This window comes from Balaenoptera musculus, chromosome 8 (assembly GCF_009873245.2).
Source record: "Balaenoptera musculus isolate JJ_BM4_2016_0621 chromosome 8, mBalMus1.pri.v3, whole genome shotgun sequence".
Lineage (NCBI taxonomy): Eukaryota > Metazoa > Chordata > Mammalia > Artiodactyla > Balaenopteridae > Balaenoptera > Balaenoptera musculus.
In genome coordinates, this window is record NC_045792.1 from 19,386,121 (window position 1) to 19,403,522 (window position 17,402).

General features: G+C 35.1%; 1 protein-coding gene across 9 annotated transcripts in view; it reads right to left on the reverse strand.

Annotated features, from left to right (window-relative positions):
* Positions 1–17,402, reverse strand: part of LOC118899409 (protein O-glucosyltransferase 3) — a 161,938-nt gene that overhangs the window by 72,312 nt on the left and 72,224 nt on the right. For 5 of the 9 annotated variants that reach the window (XM_036861099.1, XM_036861104.1, XM_036861102.1 and 2 more), the window contains exon 9: positions 4,804–4,896. The exons of the other annotated variants lie outside the window; for them this stretch is intronic. In XM_036861099.1, the coding sequence (XP_036716994.1) occupies positions 4,804–4,896 (93 nt within the window). The remainder of the gene's footprint in view (positions 1–4,803; positions 4,897–17,402) is intronic. 9 annotated transcript variants of the gene reach the window in all.

The following is a 17,402-nucleotide window of genomic DNA, read 5'->3' on the forward strand; positions in this document are numbered from 1 at the left end:
AAATTTTAAAATCACAGTTTTGATATCAGTACTTGTGATTGGTCTGTTCATATTTCCTGGATCAGTCTTGGAAGGTTGTACCTTTCTAAGAATTTGTCCATTTCTTCTAGGTTATCCATTTTATTGGCATATAGTCTCTTGTAGTAGTCTCTTATGATCCTTTGTATTTCTGTGGTATCAGTTGTAACTTCTTTTTTGTTTCTAAATGTATTGATGTGAGCCCCTCCCTTTTTTCCTAATGAGTCTGGCTAAAGGTTTATCAATTTTGTTTATCTTTACAAAGAACCAGCTTTTAGTTTCATTGCTCTTTTCCATTGTTTTCTTCATCTCTATTTCATTTATTTCTCCTCTGATTTTTGTGATTTCTTTCCTTCTACTAACTTTGCATTTTGTTTGTTCTTCTTTCTCTAGTTGCTTTAGGGGTAAGGTTAGGTTGTTTATTTGAGATTTTTCTTGTTTCCTGTGGTAAGATTGTATTGTTATAAACCTGCCTCTTAGAACTGCTTTTGATGCATCCCATAGGTTTGGGATCATCATGTTTTTGTTGTCATTCATCTCTTGGTATTTTTTGATTTCCTCTTTGATTTCTTTAGTGATCCATTGGTTGTTTAGTAACATATTGTTTAGCCTCCACATGTCTGTGTTTTTTATAGTTGTTTTCTGTAATTTATTTCTAAGGTCATAGCATTGTGGTCGGAAAAGATTCTGGATACGATTTCAATTTTCTTAAATTTACCGAGGCTTGATTTATGGCCCAAGATGTGATCTATACTGGAGAATGTTCCATGTGCACTTGAGAATTTTTAGTATAGATGTCTGCCACCTCTTTCATCACTGTATGCTGGCCATTATCCCCTTGATAGGAGGTGTGACTGATGTTGTGGTGACCAGAACCTGCTCTGGATATTGAGCAGGGCCTCCCCTTTGCTCTGTTTGTCACTGCCCTGTCAGGGGTGGGGTCTGCTTCCTAGTTGTTGGAGTAGAGCTGTTTCTTAGCTGTGTTTCTGATCTGCGGTGTGAGGTAGGTGGGTTTGGAGCACTCCCACTGGGAGAGAAGTCACTGAGTATTCCTCCTCTGGAGATGTTCACCTGTGAGTGTGCTCTGTTTTGTCACCTTTCACCCATTGTATGGGCTCACAGATTACACTGTGGTTGGCACTGCTCTCGGCCCCACCTGAACCATAGGTATGCCAGCAATTGGCCCTGGTGTCTCTCAGGCATTGTTTTCACCAGGCCACCAGTACTGATCCACTGAAGTCAGGTTCCAGGACTGCAGTAATCATGCACCTGGACCTGCTGTGGGCACTATGGAGGCAGCTGAGACTCTGGCCTGGCCCAACCTCCACGTGTAGGTGGCCACAAAGTCCACAGCAGCTAAAGCTAGACCTGTCTTGGCTGCAGGAGCACTCAGATGTTCAGATGTTCAGATGTTCTGCAGGTGCTGAGTTTACAAAGCCAGTCGTGGGGGTGTAAATCCATGGTTTGCACAGCCGTGAGGAGAGATTTCAGCTCTTCTTCCTTAGTTGCAGCCCCTAGAGCTCAGCTGTGACTTCAGCCCCACCGCTGCATGTGATACACCTACAGGCATCTGCTTCCACAGCTGCCCTGGAGTACAGGAGCCTCCCCCACCAATGGGAAGGAGGTACAGAGGAGGAGGTAGACAGGGGGCATGAGAGCCCACTCTGGTGGACACAGGATGGAAGCCCTTCCTAGTGCCCCAGGAGGCAGGAGCTGGTACATGGGGAGATAGGCTGTAACTACTGTCCCACACTTTGTGCATCACTCAACAATGGAGCTTCTCTTCTACGGTGGCCGGACTTATAATGGGAGATTTTAATGCACTTCTCTCAGTAACTGATAGTACAAGTAAGCAAAAATAATCAGTAAGCATATAGAAGGTCTGATCAACATAATTCACAAATTTGACCTAATTGACATCTATGTACTGTGTTCAACAACTGCAGAATACATCTTATTTTCAAATACAGATACAATATTGCAAAAATAGATTACTAACAGAGGATTGAAAATCACAGTGTGATTAAGATAAAGATTGATTTCACGAAAGATAATAATTTCCAGATGTTTACAAGTTTAAAAATGCAATTCTAAATTACCAGAAGAAATCAAAGTAGAAATTTAAAAATATTTTGTATTGAATTTGATGAAAATATGATACATCAAAATGTATATGCTAAAAACATACTGAAAATCAATAAATTTGGCATTCCCTTCAAAAAGTTGGAAAACAACAGTAAATACAATTCAAAGAAAATAAAAAGAAGGAAATAATAAACAGCAGAAAAAGAAGGAACTTGAATGAACAATAGAATGGAATGACAAAGCTCAAAGTTGGTTTCTTGGAAAGACTAATAGAAGTGGGAAACCCTAGTAAGACTGGTCAAGAAAGAGCATATACAAATAATCAATATCAGGAATGAAATAGAAACTATTATTGATTCTAAGATCATAAAATTAGAAAGATCATAAGAGAATCTTAAGAACAACTTAATGCAAATAAATTTGAAAGTTTAGATGAAATGGAACACTTCCTAGAAAAATGCAACTTATCAAAACAACCACAACAATAAATACAAAAGATGAGTAGACCTATAACAATAAACTGAATTTGTAATTTAAGATCTTCTCACAAAGAAAAATTCTGGCACAGATGGCTTGACTGGCAAATCTTTCCCAACATTTAAGGAAGAAATAACACTCAGTGTTAAAAAAAAAAAAAAAAAAACCATTTCCTCTAAGATCAGTAACAAGACAAGGTTGCCCAATCTCACCACTATCATTCCACATAGTTTTGGAAGTCCTAGCCACGGCAATCAGAGAAGAAAAAGGAATAAAAGGAATCCAAATTGGAAAAGAAGAAGTAAAGATGTCACTGTTTGCAGATGACATGATACTATACATAGAGAATCCTAAAGATGCTACCAGAAAACTACTAGAGCTAATCAATGAATGTGGTAAAGTAGCAGGATACAAAATTAATGCACAGAAATCTCTTGCATTCCTATACATTAGTGATGAAAAATCTGAAAGAGAAATTAAGGAAACACTCCCATTTACCACTGCAACAAAAAGAATAAAATACCTAGCAATAAACCTACCTAAGGAAACAAAAGACCTGTATGCAGAAAACTATAAGACACTGATGAAAGAAATTAAAGATGATACAAACAGATGGAGAGATATACCATGTTCTTGGATTGTAAGAATCAACATTGTGAAAATGACTATATGACCCAAAGCAATCTACAGATTCAATGCAATCCCTATCAAGCTACCAATGGCATTTTTCACAGAACTAGAGAAAAAAATTTCACATTTTGTATGGAAACACAAAAGACCCTGAACAGCCAAAGCAATCTTGAGAAAGAAAAACAGAGCTGGAGGAATTAGGCTCCTGGACTTCAGACTATACTACAAACCTAGAGTAATCAAGATAGTATGGTACTGGTACAAAAACATAAATACAGATCAATGGAACAGGATAGAAAGCCCAGAGATAAACCCACACACATATGGTCAACCTTATCTTTGATAAAGGAGGCAAGAATATACAATGGAGAAAAGACAGCCTCTTCAATAAGTGGTGCTGGGAAAGCTAGACAGCTACATGTAAAAGAATGAAATTAGAACACTCCCTAACACCATACACAAAAATAAACTCAAAATGGATTAATATATTTATATCTATAGCTGATTCACTGTTATACAGCAGAAACTAACACACCATTGTAAAACAATTATACTCCAATAAAAATACTAAAAAAAAAAAAAAAAGAGACCTAGGAGTGAAGGCTTTTGGGGCTAGGAAAATATGCCTAAATTCGTGGACAGAGAGGGTCCTGAGTCCTTGTCTGCAACTCCCTTCAGTGACTGTAATGCACTGACTCTGCACGAAGTCTAGTGTGAGGTGAGGATAGCTATCCCTTGTGAGTCCTGTCAGGTAAAGGCTTTGTAATTGCCTGTGGTCAGGCCTGAAAAATCATATATAGAATTTTAATCAGAAGCACAACTCCTCAAAAAGATGCTCAACTTCATTAGTAATCAGAGAAATGCAAATTAAAAACTGAAAATATTAAGTGTTGCTGAGGATGTAGAGCACCAAGAATTCCCAAAGGTTGCTGACAGTGAACATAAATTAATACAATAACTTTGGAAAATAGTTTGGCATATCCTTCCATCCAGCAATTCTGTTTCTAGGTTGAATAGAAACCAAAAGAAATTTGTGGACCTGTTAGCCAGGAGGCACAAGTAAAAATAGTGCCAGAAGCAGCCTTTATAATAGCCACAAACTAGAAGAAGTCCAAATGTCAACCTATTGTAGAATGAATAAATAGCAGTATATTCATAAAATGGAATACTACCATCATTTTTATGAAATGAATGAAGTTTAGGTTCACAAACAATGTTGAATGAACAAAGCTAGATACAAAAGTATACTATAGGATTCTATTTATATGTAGCTTTAAAACAGAGAAAACTAAAGTATAGTGGTAGGATTCAAAATAGCGTTTACCTTTTGGAAGAAGAGAGTCGGCAGTGATTTGCAGGGTACCCAAAGGCAGTGGTTTGAAGTATGAAAACGTTGATCTGGGTGAATGTTACACAGGGGTTTGCTTGTGATGATTCAGTTGTTATAAATTTATGTTTTATGAACTTTCTATATGTGTGTAATATTTTAATTTAAAAAGTTAAAAAAAAGAAATACAAGCACTTTGAATTTATAAAGTAGTCATACATTTTTAAGGGGGGAAAATATATTGTATCAATAAATAATGTTCTTACCTCTTTGGGATTAATGTATCTCAGTATCTGACGTGGCTCCCCTTGTCTTCTTATATTAATCAGACTTTTAAAGTGTTGGAATACAGCGACATTCTAAAGGTTCAAACACATAAGATTTTATGGTCAAAACTGGGTTTTCTACCTCTAATTAGCTTTTTGCCTAAATAGGGCAAAATGAGTAAAAATCATAAAATAGATTTTATGTATGTAAACTAGATTTTAGAAATATTATCCAATCAAGGTTTGCTTTGACAAGTCAGGCAATATTGGTATTATTCTCACAAAGAGTTTTACCCTTAAATTTGTAATGGTATCACTAGCAACTATAAATAAAATATCCAAAACTTTGGTTGGGTCACTTTCGTATACTCCAGTGTAATCTAGGAGAAAGACAAAATACAGCCTAGTGGTTAAGAACACTGAGCATGGCATAACATTGTCTGGGCTCAAGTGTTAGTAATTACTAGCTGTGTGATCCTGAACAAGTTGCTTAACCTCTATGATCAGTTTCTTATCTAAAATATGGGAATGACAGTACTATTTCATACAGCTATGGTTAGGAATAAATGAGCTAAAATTTGTAAAGCACTTAGAACAACTTCTGGCATAAAAAAGCACTCAATAAGTATTATCTATTATTATCATTACAGAATCCTCCTCATTCCTGTGGTAATTCCACTGATTTACAAACCCTATCTACTTTTATTGTTAGTGCAAATTTAGTCAAACAACTGCAAGCAATTCTTCTATCTTGGAAAGCTATCTTTGGTAACCCTCTCCTACCTTATTCCTCCCCCAAACCTTAATAACTCTTGGTAAACATTCCCTGACCCCTCAGTTTGCTTATATTAAATCAAATCAAATAAATTCAAGTTGAAGTAATCCATAATACCAATATGACAATTTGAAGTCCCATTGCAATTGCCTGTGGAAGATGGTGCAGCTCACCTCAACACAAATATATTCTTTCTGAAAGGAAGATGTAATTTCTTAAGTAACACCCCAAATTGAGTACCAAGAAAAATTTATGATGGTTTAAAATCTGAATAGTATCTTCTAAATTTGTAGATTATTGTATCAAACCACTCTCAAATTTAGTGACTTAAAGCAACAACTGCTTTCTGTGGGTTGACAAGGAACTACTGCTATTCTTGCTTGGACTCATGTATTTGGCTGTAGTCAGTTGCCAGATCAGCTGGAGATGGGTGATTTAGTATGGCCTTACACACATATACTGGGTCTTCAGCTTGGATTGTTGGAACCTCTGTGATGGCTGGGCTTCTCTCTCCATACAGACTTTCAGTTTAGAGTTTCTTCACAGCATGTACATTTCAAAGTACGATAGAGAGAGAGAGAGAGAAAGAGAGAGAGAGGGAGAGAAAGAGACAGAGAGAGACAGTAGAAATTGCAAGGCTTCTCAAGGCCTTGTCTTGGAAGTCACACAGCATCACTTAGTTTGAATTCTATTGGTCAAACTCAGGACCTAGCAGGCCTCAGGAGGTCAAGTGCAAAGTGTGATCCATAGGAAGTTCCATATATAATATACAGCCTCACTCAGGGGTAGCTCTGAAGAGAAATACTTACAGGGGACAGAACTTCAAGCAGCATACCTGTTGTATATTATGCCTGGAAGAAAAGATGGCCAGAGGTACAGATCTACAGATGGGCAATAACTGATGGCTTTGCTGGATGGTCAGGGATTTGGAAAGAACATGGTTAGAAAGCTGTTGGGGAAGAGGTCAGACCCCTCCAAATGGGCACCAAGTGTGAAGACATTTGTGTCCCATGTCAATTCTCAGCAAAGAGCAATCTCAGCAGAGAAAAATATTAATAATCAAGTAGGCAAGATGACCCAGTCTTTGGAGTCAGTCAGTCTATTTCCCTAGCCACTGCTCTCCTTGCCCAATGGGCTCATGAACAAAGTGGCCATGGCAACAGGAATGGAGGAGTGGAGGTTATTCATGGGCTCAGCAAAATGGATTTTTACGCACTATATCTGGCTACAGCTACTGCTGAGTGCCCACTGTGCCAAAGCAGAGACCAACACTGAGCCCCTGATATGGCATCATTCCTTGAGGGAATTAGCCAGCTTCTTGTGGCACATTGATTAGTTGGAACACTTCCATTATGGAAGGGGCAACACTTGATTCTCATTGGAATTGATAATTTACACTCCTGGGTACACAATACTTCTACAAAAACCACTATCTGTGTACCTTCAAAATGTTTTATTCACTTGTCATTATATTCTGCATAACATTGCTTCTGATCAGAGAACTTGCTTCAGAGCAAATGCAGCACATCAATGGGCCTATGCTCATGAAATTCACTGACATTACCTTGTTCCCCATCACCCTAAAGCACTTGGCCTGGTGGAATGGCATTTTGGAGACTCAGTTACAGTTAGAGTTCCACTGATAACACTTTTCAGGCTACAGTGATGTCCTTCACGTTACAGAATATGATCTGAATCTATGTCAGCCAGCATTTACGAGTTTGAAAATTAAAGGGTGGAAGTGAAAGTGGCTCCCTCTCAATATTATCTCTAATAATCCACTAGTGAAAATTTTGCTTCCTGTCTTTGTACCTTTGGGTTCTGTGGATATAAAGGCCTTAGAACCCACAGGAGGAAGGCTTCCACCAAGGTATACACCAACAATTCCATTAAAATGGAAGCTGATACTGTCACCTGGCCATTTTGAGTTCCTCAAGCCAGTGAACCACACCAAAAAAAATGAGGGGACCTTATAAGTGGGGAAAAAAGAGTCCGTATAAGTGAAAGAGGGGACAGAAGAGTCAGCACCAGAGTGATGTGATGTGAGACATACTTGGTAGGTCATTGTTGGCTTTGAAAATGGAAGGAGACCATGAGCCTAGGAATGTGGGCAGCCACTAAAGGCTGGAAAAGGCATGAAAACAAATTCTTCCCTAGAGCCTCCAGAAGGAACGCAGCATTGCTGACATCTTGATTTTAGCCCAGTGAGATCCATTTCAGATTTTGGCCTCCAGAATTGGATGATAATAATTTTTTGTTGTTTAAAGCTACTAAGGTTTTGGCAGTTGTTATAGCAGCAGTAGGAAATAAATATAAGTGCTTAACCTTGTATCTAGTATTTATATTACAAGATATCACAGGTGGAGTGTGACTCAGCAGGAAGAGAAATAAAAATGATTGAAAGATAAATAAAATTACTTTGGGGAAGAGGGTTTTAGTTTGTTTTAATCTATATGAGGGATAGTTGTATCATGTTAGGTGGAAGCATAATTTTAATATTGACATTATTTGGAAGTTAAATATGGTTAGAAGAAGTAAGTATGCTAGGGTAACAAGGGGTCGACTCTGCTGGATTATTCTATTGTCAACTTATTCAAGCAGGACAAAAAATGAAAATGACACATAGGCACATCGAATTTAAACTGCTAAAAACAAAACATAGAGACAATTTAAAAGCATCCAGACAATAAAAGACACATTACTTTCAGGGTTGAAAGAGTAAAATTGGTCTTTAATTTTTTTTTTTTAACAGAAACCATGGAATCCAGAATAGAATGGAATGTCATATTTAAGGTGCTAAGGAGAAAAAAAAAAAAACCCCAAAACGTGACAACTTAGATTTCCATCATGTTGATAATATTCTTCAAAACCAAAAGTGAAATAAAGATGTCTTCAGACAAACAAAAGCTGAAAGAATTTTTCACAGGAGATCTGCCCTACGACAACTACTGTAGGGAATTCCTTATGTTGCAGGAAATTAATACCATAGGGAAACACAGAACTGTAGGGAGGAATGAAGGTCCCTGGAAGGTGTAAATATCTGGATAAATAAAAATGAATAGTGAACGTATGGACACCAAGGGGGGAAAGTGGGGGCTGAGGTGGGATGAATTGGGAGATTGGGATTGACACATGTACACTAAAATATATAAAACAGATAACTAATAAGAACCTGCTGTATAGCACAGGGAACTCTACTTCATTTCACTGTACAGTAGAAACTAACACAACGTTGTAAAACAACTATACCCCAATAAAAAATGAATAAATAAATAAAAAATGAATACTGAAATTAAAGGAGACATAAATAAATGGAAAGACATACCGTGTTCATGGACTGGAAGACTTAATATTGGTAAGATGAAAATATTGCCCAAAGTAATCTACAGATTCAGTGCAATCCGTATCAAAATCCCAATGTCACTTTTAAAAGAAGTATAAAAGCACATTGTAAAATTCATGTGGAATCTCAAGGGCCCCCAAATAGCCAGACACATCCTGATGTCAATACTTGCTACAAAACAGTTTGGCATTGGCATTAGGACAGACATAAGACCAATGGAATGAATAGAGAAGCCAAAAATATACTCCTACATATAAAATTGACTTTGACAAGGGTGCCAAGATTATTAATGGGGAAAGGACAGTCTTTTCAACAAATGATGCTGGGAAAACTGGATATCCACATGCAAAATAATGAAATTGGACATTAATGCAAAGTGGATCAAAGACCTAAAAATGAGAGCTGCAACCTAAAACTCTTAGAAGAAAAGATAAGAGAATAGCTTCACGATATTGGATTTGGCAATGATTTATTGGACATTACCCTGCAAGCACAGCAACTAAAGAAAAACAAGGATAGAGTGGACTATATCAAAATTTAAAACTTTTGCATGGCAGAGGACACAGTCAAGAGGCTGAAAGGGCAATCCACAGAATGGAAGAAAATATTTGCAAAGCAGATATCTGATAAGGGGTTAATATCCAAAATATGTAAAGAACTCCCACATCACAACAACAAATAACCCAATTCAAAAATGGGCAAAAGTCTCAAATACACATTTCTCCAGAGAAATTTATGAATGGTCAATAAACACATAAAAAGATGCTCAACATCAATAGTCATTAAGGAAATAAAAATCAAAATCACAATGAGATACAACTTCACATCCATTAGGATGGCTATCATAAAAAAAATAGAAAATAAGTGTTGGCAAGAATGTAGAGAAATTGGAAACTGTGTGCATTGCTAGTGAAAATGTAAAATGGTGCTGCCACAATGGAAAACATTTTGATCATTCCTCAAAAATTTAAACATAGAATTGCAATATGATCCAGTACTTCCACTTCTAGATATGAACCCAAAAGAATTGAAAGAGGTACTCAAACAGATACTTATACAACAATTTTCATAACAGCATTATTCACAATAGCCAAAATGTGGAAACAACCCAAGATCTGTTAAAAGGGAGTGGATAAACAAAACGTAGTATATAAATACAATGGAATATTATTCAGCCTTTAAAAGGAATGAAATTCTGATGCATGCTATAAATTAGATGAAACTTGAAAACATTATACTAAATGAAATAGCCAGAGACAAAAGGACAAATGTACTAATACAAACTACCTAGAATAGACAAATTCATGGATACAGAAAGTAAAATAGAGGTTACCATGGCCTAGGGGGCAGCGGAGGATGGAGAGTTATTGTTTAGTGGATACAGGAGGTTCTGTTTGAGATGATGAAAAAGTTCTAGAAGTGGATAGTAGAAATGGCTACACAACGTTGTAAATGTAATTAATGTCACTAAACTGTACACCTAAAAGTGGTTATTATGGTAAATTTTATGTTATGTATATTTACCACAATAAAAAGTAAATACTAATTGTTTAAGGCAATAAAAATAATGTCTTCTTATATTTAAAACAAAAATGTAAGTGAAAAACATCTGACAACAAATAGCACAAAAGGGAAAGACGATAAAGGGAGTTAACCCGTTTTAAGATTCTTGCATTGTTCTGGAAAGTGTAAAAGTACTAAATGTAGGCAGTAATTAGTCAAGGTTGCATATTGTAAACTCTAAGTTACCCCATTAAGATAATGGTAATCTTATGTAATGTAATAATGTAACTGTTATGGTAATCTACTGCTGTGTAGCAAACTACCCCCAAAACTTAGTGATGTAAAACAACCACCATTTTATTATGCTCAAAATTATGGGTTGCAAATTATGGTAGGGCAGAGTAGGGATGTCTCGTCTCATTTCCACAATGATTGAGGCTTCATCTGAGATGGATTACAAAGCTGGGAATGGCTGGGATGACTCAAGTGGGGCCCTATGTCAGGGGCCTCAATTCTAGCTATCAGTCTTGTTTCTTGGTTCTTTTTATGTTTTATCTGCTGGCGATGGAATATTGAAAATGGCTTTTTCACTTATGTATCTTGTAAGTGGGATGGAATAGCTGATAAATCTGGGGATGGCCAATCACCAATCTCTGTAGACAGCCTTTCCATTAGGCTAGCTTGGCATGGCAGTTTCAGGGTTGTTGTACCTTGTGGCTGGCTTCATCCAGAATGAGCATTCCATGACACAAACATGGACACTGCAATGCTTCTTTTTTATGGCCACACCACGTGGCTTGCAGGATCTTAGTTCCCCAACCAGGGATTGAACCTGGGAACCCTGCAATGCTTTTTTTTTTTAAGCTGGGCACTGTCTTTATTTTTATTTTTTTAACATCTTTATTGGAGTATAATTGCTTTACAATGGTGTGTTAGTTTCTGCTTTATAACAAAGTGAATCAGCTATACATATACATATATCCCCATATCTTCTCCCTCTTTTGTCTCCCTCCCACCTTCCCTATCCCACCCCCAAGTTGTCACAAAGCACCGAGCTTATCTCTCTGTGCTATGTGGCTGCTTCCCACTAGCTATCTATTTTACATTTGGTAGTACATATAAGTCCATGCCACTCTCTCACTTCGTCCCAGCTTACCCTTCCCCCTCCCCATGTCCTCAAGTCCATTCTCTACATCTGCATCTTTACTCCTGTCCTGCCCCTAGGTTCTTCAGAACCATATATATATAAATATATATATATATATATATACACATACACACACATATATACATATATATGTGCATATATATATACACATATATGTGTGTATATATATATATACATATATATCTATATATCTTTAGATTCCATATATATGTGTTAGCATACGGTATTTGTTTTTTGGTTTCTGACTTACTTCATTCTGTATGACAGACTCTAGGTCCATCCACCTCACTACAAATAACTCAGTTTTGTTTCTTTTTATGGCTGAGTAATATTCCATTGTATATATGTGCCACATCTTCTTTATCCATTCATCTGTCGATGGACACTTAGGTTGCTTCCATGTCCTGGCTATTGTAAATAGAGCTGCAGTGAACATTGTGGTACATGACTCTTTTTGAATTATGGTTTTCTCAGGGTATATGCCCAGTAGTGGGGTTGCTGGGTCGTATGGTAGTTCTATTTTTAGTTTTTTAAGGAACCTCCATACTGTTCTCCATATTTATTACCTAAGCTTAGAGGTCCCAGAATGTCATGTTCTATTTTATTGGTTTTAGTGGTAAAGCAAGCCTAAAATAGCCTAAATAAAAGGAAGAAGATTGCCCCTAACCTCTCAACAGAAAGAGTAGCAAATAATTTATGAACATCTTAAATCAATCAAAATAACCAAAAAGTTAATACGGAAGAAAATAATGATATATTAACATCATTTAAATAATACAAAGAAATGGGAAACAGGAAAAATACATGAGGAACAGATGATAAGTAGAAAAGCAACAGCAATATGGTAGACTTAAACTAAACAAATACCATAATTATAATAAATATAAATGGTCTAACCATGCTAATTAAAAGACAATGATTATTTAAGACTAACCAAAATTAGATCCAGCTCTGTATTGTTTACAAAGGATACAAAAAGTTAGAAAGTAACAGAATAAGAAAATATACCATGCAAACACTAACCAAAATTAAACTAGGGTAACTTTATCAATACAAAATAAAATAGACTTTAAGGCAAAAAGTTTTGGAAAATATAAGAAACAACATTTCATATTGATTAGGTTTGACTCAACAATAAGATGTAACAATCTTGAGCTGATATGTACCTAACAACATTACTTCAAAATATATAAAGCTAACATTAACACAATTACCAGGAGTATAAATGAATCCCCAATTATAATGGAAAACTTTAACATACTTCTCTCAAGCACTGATAGAACAAATAGGCAAAAAATTAGTAAGTCTCCTGCTATAGACTAAATGTTTCTGTCTCTCCAAAATTCATATTGAAATTCTAACCCCCAAGGTGATGGTAGGAGGAGGCTGGACCTTTGGGAGATGATTAGGTCATGAGGGTAAAGCCCTCATGAATGGGATTAGTGCCCTTATAAAAAAGGGCTCAGTCAGACGAATGGATAAAGAAGATGTGGTAAATATATACAATGGAATATTACTCAGTCATAAAAAGGAATGAAACTGGGTCATTTGTAGAGATGTGGATGGACATAGAGACTGTCATATAGAGTGAAGTAAGTCAGAAAGAGAAAAACAAATATCGTATATTAATGCATATTTGTGGAATCTAGAAAAATGGTACAGATGAACTGGTTTGCAAGCCAGAAATAGAGACACAGATGCAGAGAACAAATGTATGGACACAAAGCGGGGACAGCAGGGGGGTGGTGGTGGTGATGGGATAAATTGGGAGATTGGGATTGACATATATACACTAATTTGTATAAAATAGGTAACTAATAAAACTAATTTAAAAGGAAAAAAAAAGGGCTCAGAGAGATCACTCATCCCTTCCAACATGTGAGGACATAACAAGAACCAGGAAGCAGGTTCTCAACAGGTACCAAGTCTGCTAGTGTCTTGATTTTGGACTTCCTTGCCTCCAGAACTATAATAAATAAATTTCTGTTGTTTATAATCCACCCAGCCTATAATAGTTTGTTATGGCAGCCCAAACAGACTAAGACAGCTATGAAAGATGTGAACAACATAATTAAGTAACTTGACCTAACTGATGGAAGAATACATTTTTTTCTCAAGATCACATGGGACATTTATCAAAATAGAATTTTTCTGTATGAAGCAAGTTTTGAGTTATTAAAACCATTTAAAGTATGTTGTCTGGCTGCAGTGGAATTAAACCAGAAATCAATAACAAAAAGATAACTAGAAAATTCCTAAATATTTGGTCATTAATCAATGTGGCTCTAAATAACCCATGGGTCAAAAAATTACATTGAAAATTATGAAATATTCCAAACTGAGGTAATAATTATATGACATATCAAAACCTGGGTGGATAAATCTAAAGAAATGCTGAAGGGAGAACTTTAATAGCTCAAAATACATGTACTATAAAAGAATAAAAGTTGAAAATCTAAGATCTAATTTTCCATCCCAAGAACTTTGAAAAAGAATAGCAAATCAAAGCCCCAAAATGAAAGAAAAAACAATAAAGATAAGATTGGAAATCAATGAAATAGAAAATAGAGTTAAAATAGAGAAAACCAACAAAGCCAAAGATCAGTTTTTTTAAAAAGATTAATAAAATTGATAAACTCCTAGAAATACAGATGTAGAGAAATGAAGAGAAAACACTTATTAACAATACCACTACAAATCTTACAGACATTAAAAGGATAATGAAAGGAGATTGTAAACAAATTTTGGCCGAAATAGATTTGACAATTTAAACAAAATGGACAAATTCCTTAATTCAAATCAAAGCCACAACTAGATGTCTCTTCAAGCCTGTTAGAATGGTTATTATCAAAAAGACAAGAAATGACAAGTGCTGGCAAAGATGTGGAGAAAACGGAACCCTTCTGCATTGTTTGTATGAATGCAAATTGGTTTAGCCAGTATGAAAAATGGTATGGAGATTCCTCAAAAAATAAAAAGTAGAACTACCATGTGATCTAGCAATTCCACTTCTGGGTATTTATCCGAAGAAAACAAAAACACTAATTCAAAAAGATATATGCACCCCCATGTTCATTGCAGCATTATTTTCAATAGTCAAGTATGGAAACAACCTAAGTGCTCATTGATGGATAAATGGATAAAGAAGATGTGGCATATATATATATATATATATATGTATGTATATATATATATATGTGTGTATGTATATATATATATATATATATATATATAACAGAATACTATTCAGCCATAAAAAATAACAAAATCTTTCCATTTGCAACTACATGGATGGAATTTGAGAACATTATGCTGAGTGAAATAAGTCAGAGAAAGACAAATACCATATGATCTTACTTATACATGGAATTTAAACAACAACAACAATAAGCTCATAGATAAAAAGAAAAAAATGATTATTGCCAGAGGTGGGGGTTGGCATTGGGAGAAATGGGTGAAGGGGGCCAAAAGGTACAAACTTCCAGTTATACCATAATTAAGTCATGGGGTGTAATGTAAAGCATGGTGAATTATAGTTAATGGTACTGTATTGAATATTTGAGAATTGCTAAGAGAGTAAATCTTAAAAGTCTTCATCACAAGAAAAAATTTTTTTGTAACTATGTATGGTGACAGATGTTACCTAGACTTATTGTGGTGATTATTTCACAATATATACAAATTTTGACTGATTATGTTGCCCACTTGCAATTAATATAATGTTATATGTCAATTATACCTAAATAAAAACAAACAAACAAAATGGACAAATTCCTTGAAAAAGTAATTTATCAAAATGGGTACAAGAAGAAATACACATCTGAATAGTCCTGTATTATTAGAGAAATGGAACTCATAATTAAAAACATTTCTATATGGAAAACTCCTAGCACACATGGCTTTGCTAATGTGTTATTCCAAACATCTATAGAAAAAATAGTACCAATCACACGAACTCTTACAGATAATGAAAAAGAAGAACTACTTCCCAATTCCTTTTAGGAGACCAGCATAATACTGATACAAAACCTGGTAAGGACATTACAACAAAGAAAAATTGAATTTAAAAATAAATATGCATTATCTCATCTAATTCTCAAACCATATTTAAATTTCTCTAATTGTCCCCAAAAGGAGTATATAAAAAAAATAATAATAAATAAAATAAAAATAAATATGCAGAAAATCCTAAGCCAATGTTTAGCAAATCAAATCCAGGATATCCCAAAAGGGTAACAATCAGGATGAAGTGGAGTTTATTCCAGGAATACAAGGTTGGTTTAACATTTGAATATCAATGAATGTAATTTACCACGTAAAGAGAATGAAGGAGACCATATGACAATTTAGGAGCAGCAAAAACATTTGATCAAACTCAATACCCAGAGTTTTCATAAAAACAAGAATAAAAATCTTAGCAAATGAGGAATTAAGTTAACTTCCTTAAACAGATAATGAGTTTCTACAAAAAAATACAGATAACATCTTAGCTTACGGTGGAATATTATATGCCTTCTCTCTGTGTTCAGGAAAAAGACAAGACTGTCCATAATTCTTTTGAGTATTGTGCTGGAGGGTCTAGTCAGTGCAAAAAAGCAAGAACAAGAAATAACAGGTATAAAGTTTGCAAAGGAAAAATGAAAGTCATCATGCAAAGATGACATGATTAAGTGGAAAATCTGAAAGATACTCAGCCATCAAAAACAATGAATTCATGCCGTTTGCAGCAACATGGATGGACCTAGAGATTATCAAACTAAGCAAAGTAAGTCAGAAAGAGAAAGACAAATACCATATGATATCACTTATATGTGGAATCTAAAATTCAATATAAATCAACATATCTACAAAACAGAAACAGACTCACCAATATAGAGAACAGACTTGTGGATGCCAAGGGGGAGGTGGGGTAGGGGAGGAAAGGAATGGGAATTTGGGATTAGCAGAGGCAAACTATGGTATATAGGATGGATAAACAACAAGGTGCTACTGTATAGCACAGGGAACTATATTCAACATCCTGTGACAAACCATAATGGAAAAGAATATGAAAAAGAATATATATATGTATAACTGAGTCACTTTGCTGTATAGCAGAAATTAACACAACACTGTAAATCAATTATACTTCAATAAAATCTAAAAAAAAATCTGAAAGGATCTATTAAAAAGCAATTAGAAAAAATAAGTGTATATTTAGTCAGTATATAAAAATAAATATTTATATAAACTAGAAATGAACAATTAGAAAATAAAATTTAATAAATAATACCACTTACTTTAGCATAAAAAGCCAAATAACCTAGAAATCAAGTGAAAGATGTATAAGACTTCTGCACTATAAACTACAAAACATTATGGAGAGGAATTAAAGAAGATATAAATAAATGAAGAGATACGCCATGTTAAAAAAAAAACCCTCAGCATAGTAAGATATTAGTTCTCCCCAAATTGATCAATTGATTTAATGCAATCCCAATTATAATGTCAACAAAATTTTTTTAGAAATTAAAATAAGTTGATTCCAATGTTTATACGGAAATGCAAAAGTCCTAAAATAGGTAAAATAATCTTGAAGAACAAAGTTAGAGGACTGTATTACCATATATCCACTCTTATTATAAAGCTACAGATTAAGACAATGTGGTATTAACCCAAATATAGACAAATAGTCCAATGCAACAGAGTAGAAACTATAGAAACAGTTCACATATATGATTTCATGACTTTACAAAGGCACCACTGCAATTTATTGTGGAAAGATGGTATTTTTCAATAAAAGATACCTGGTCGTTTGATTATGCATAAGG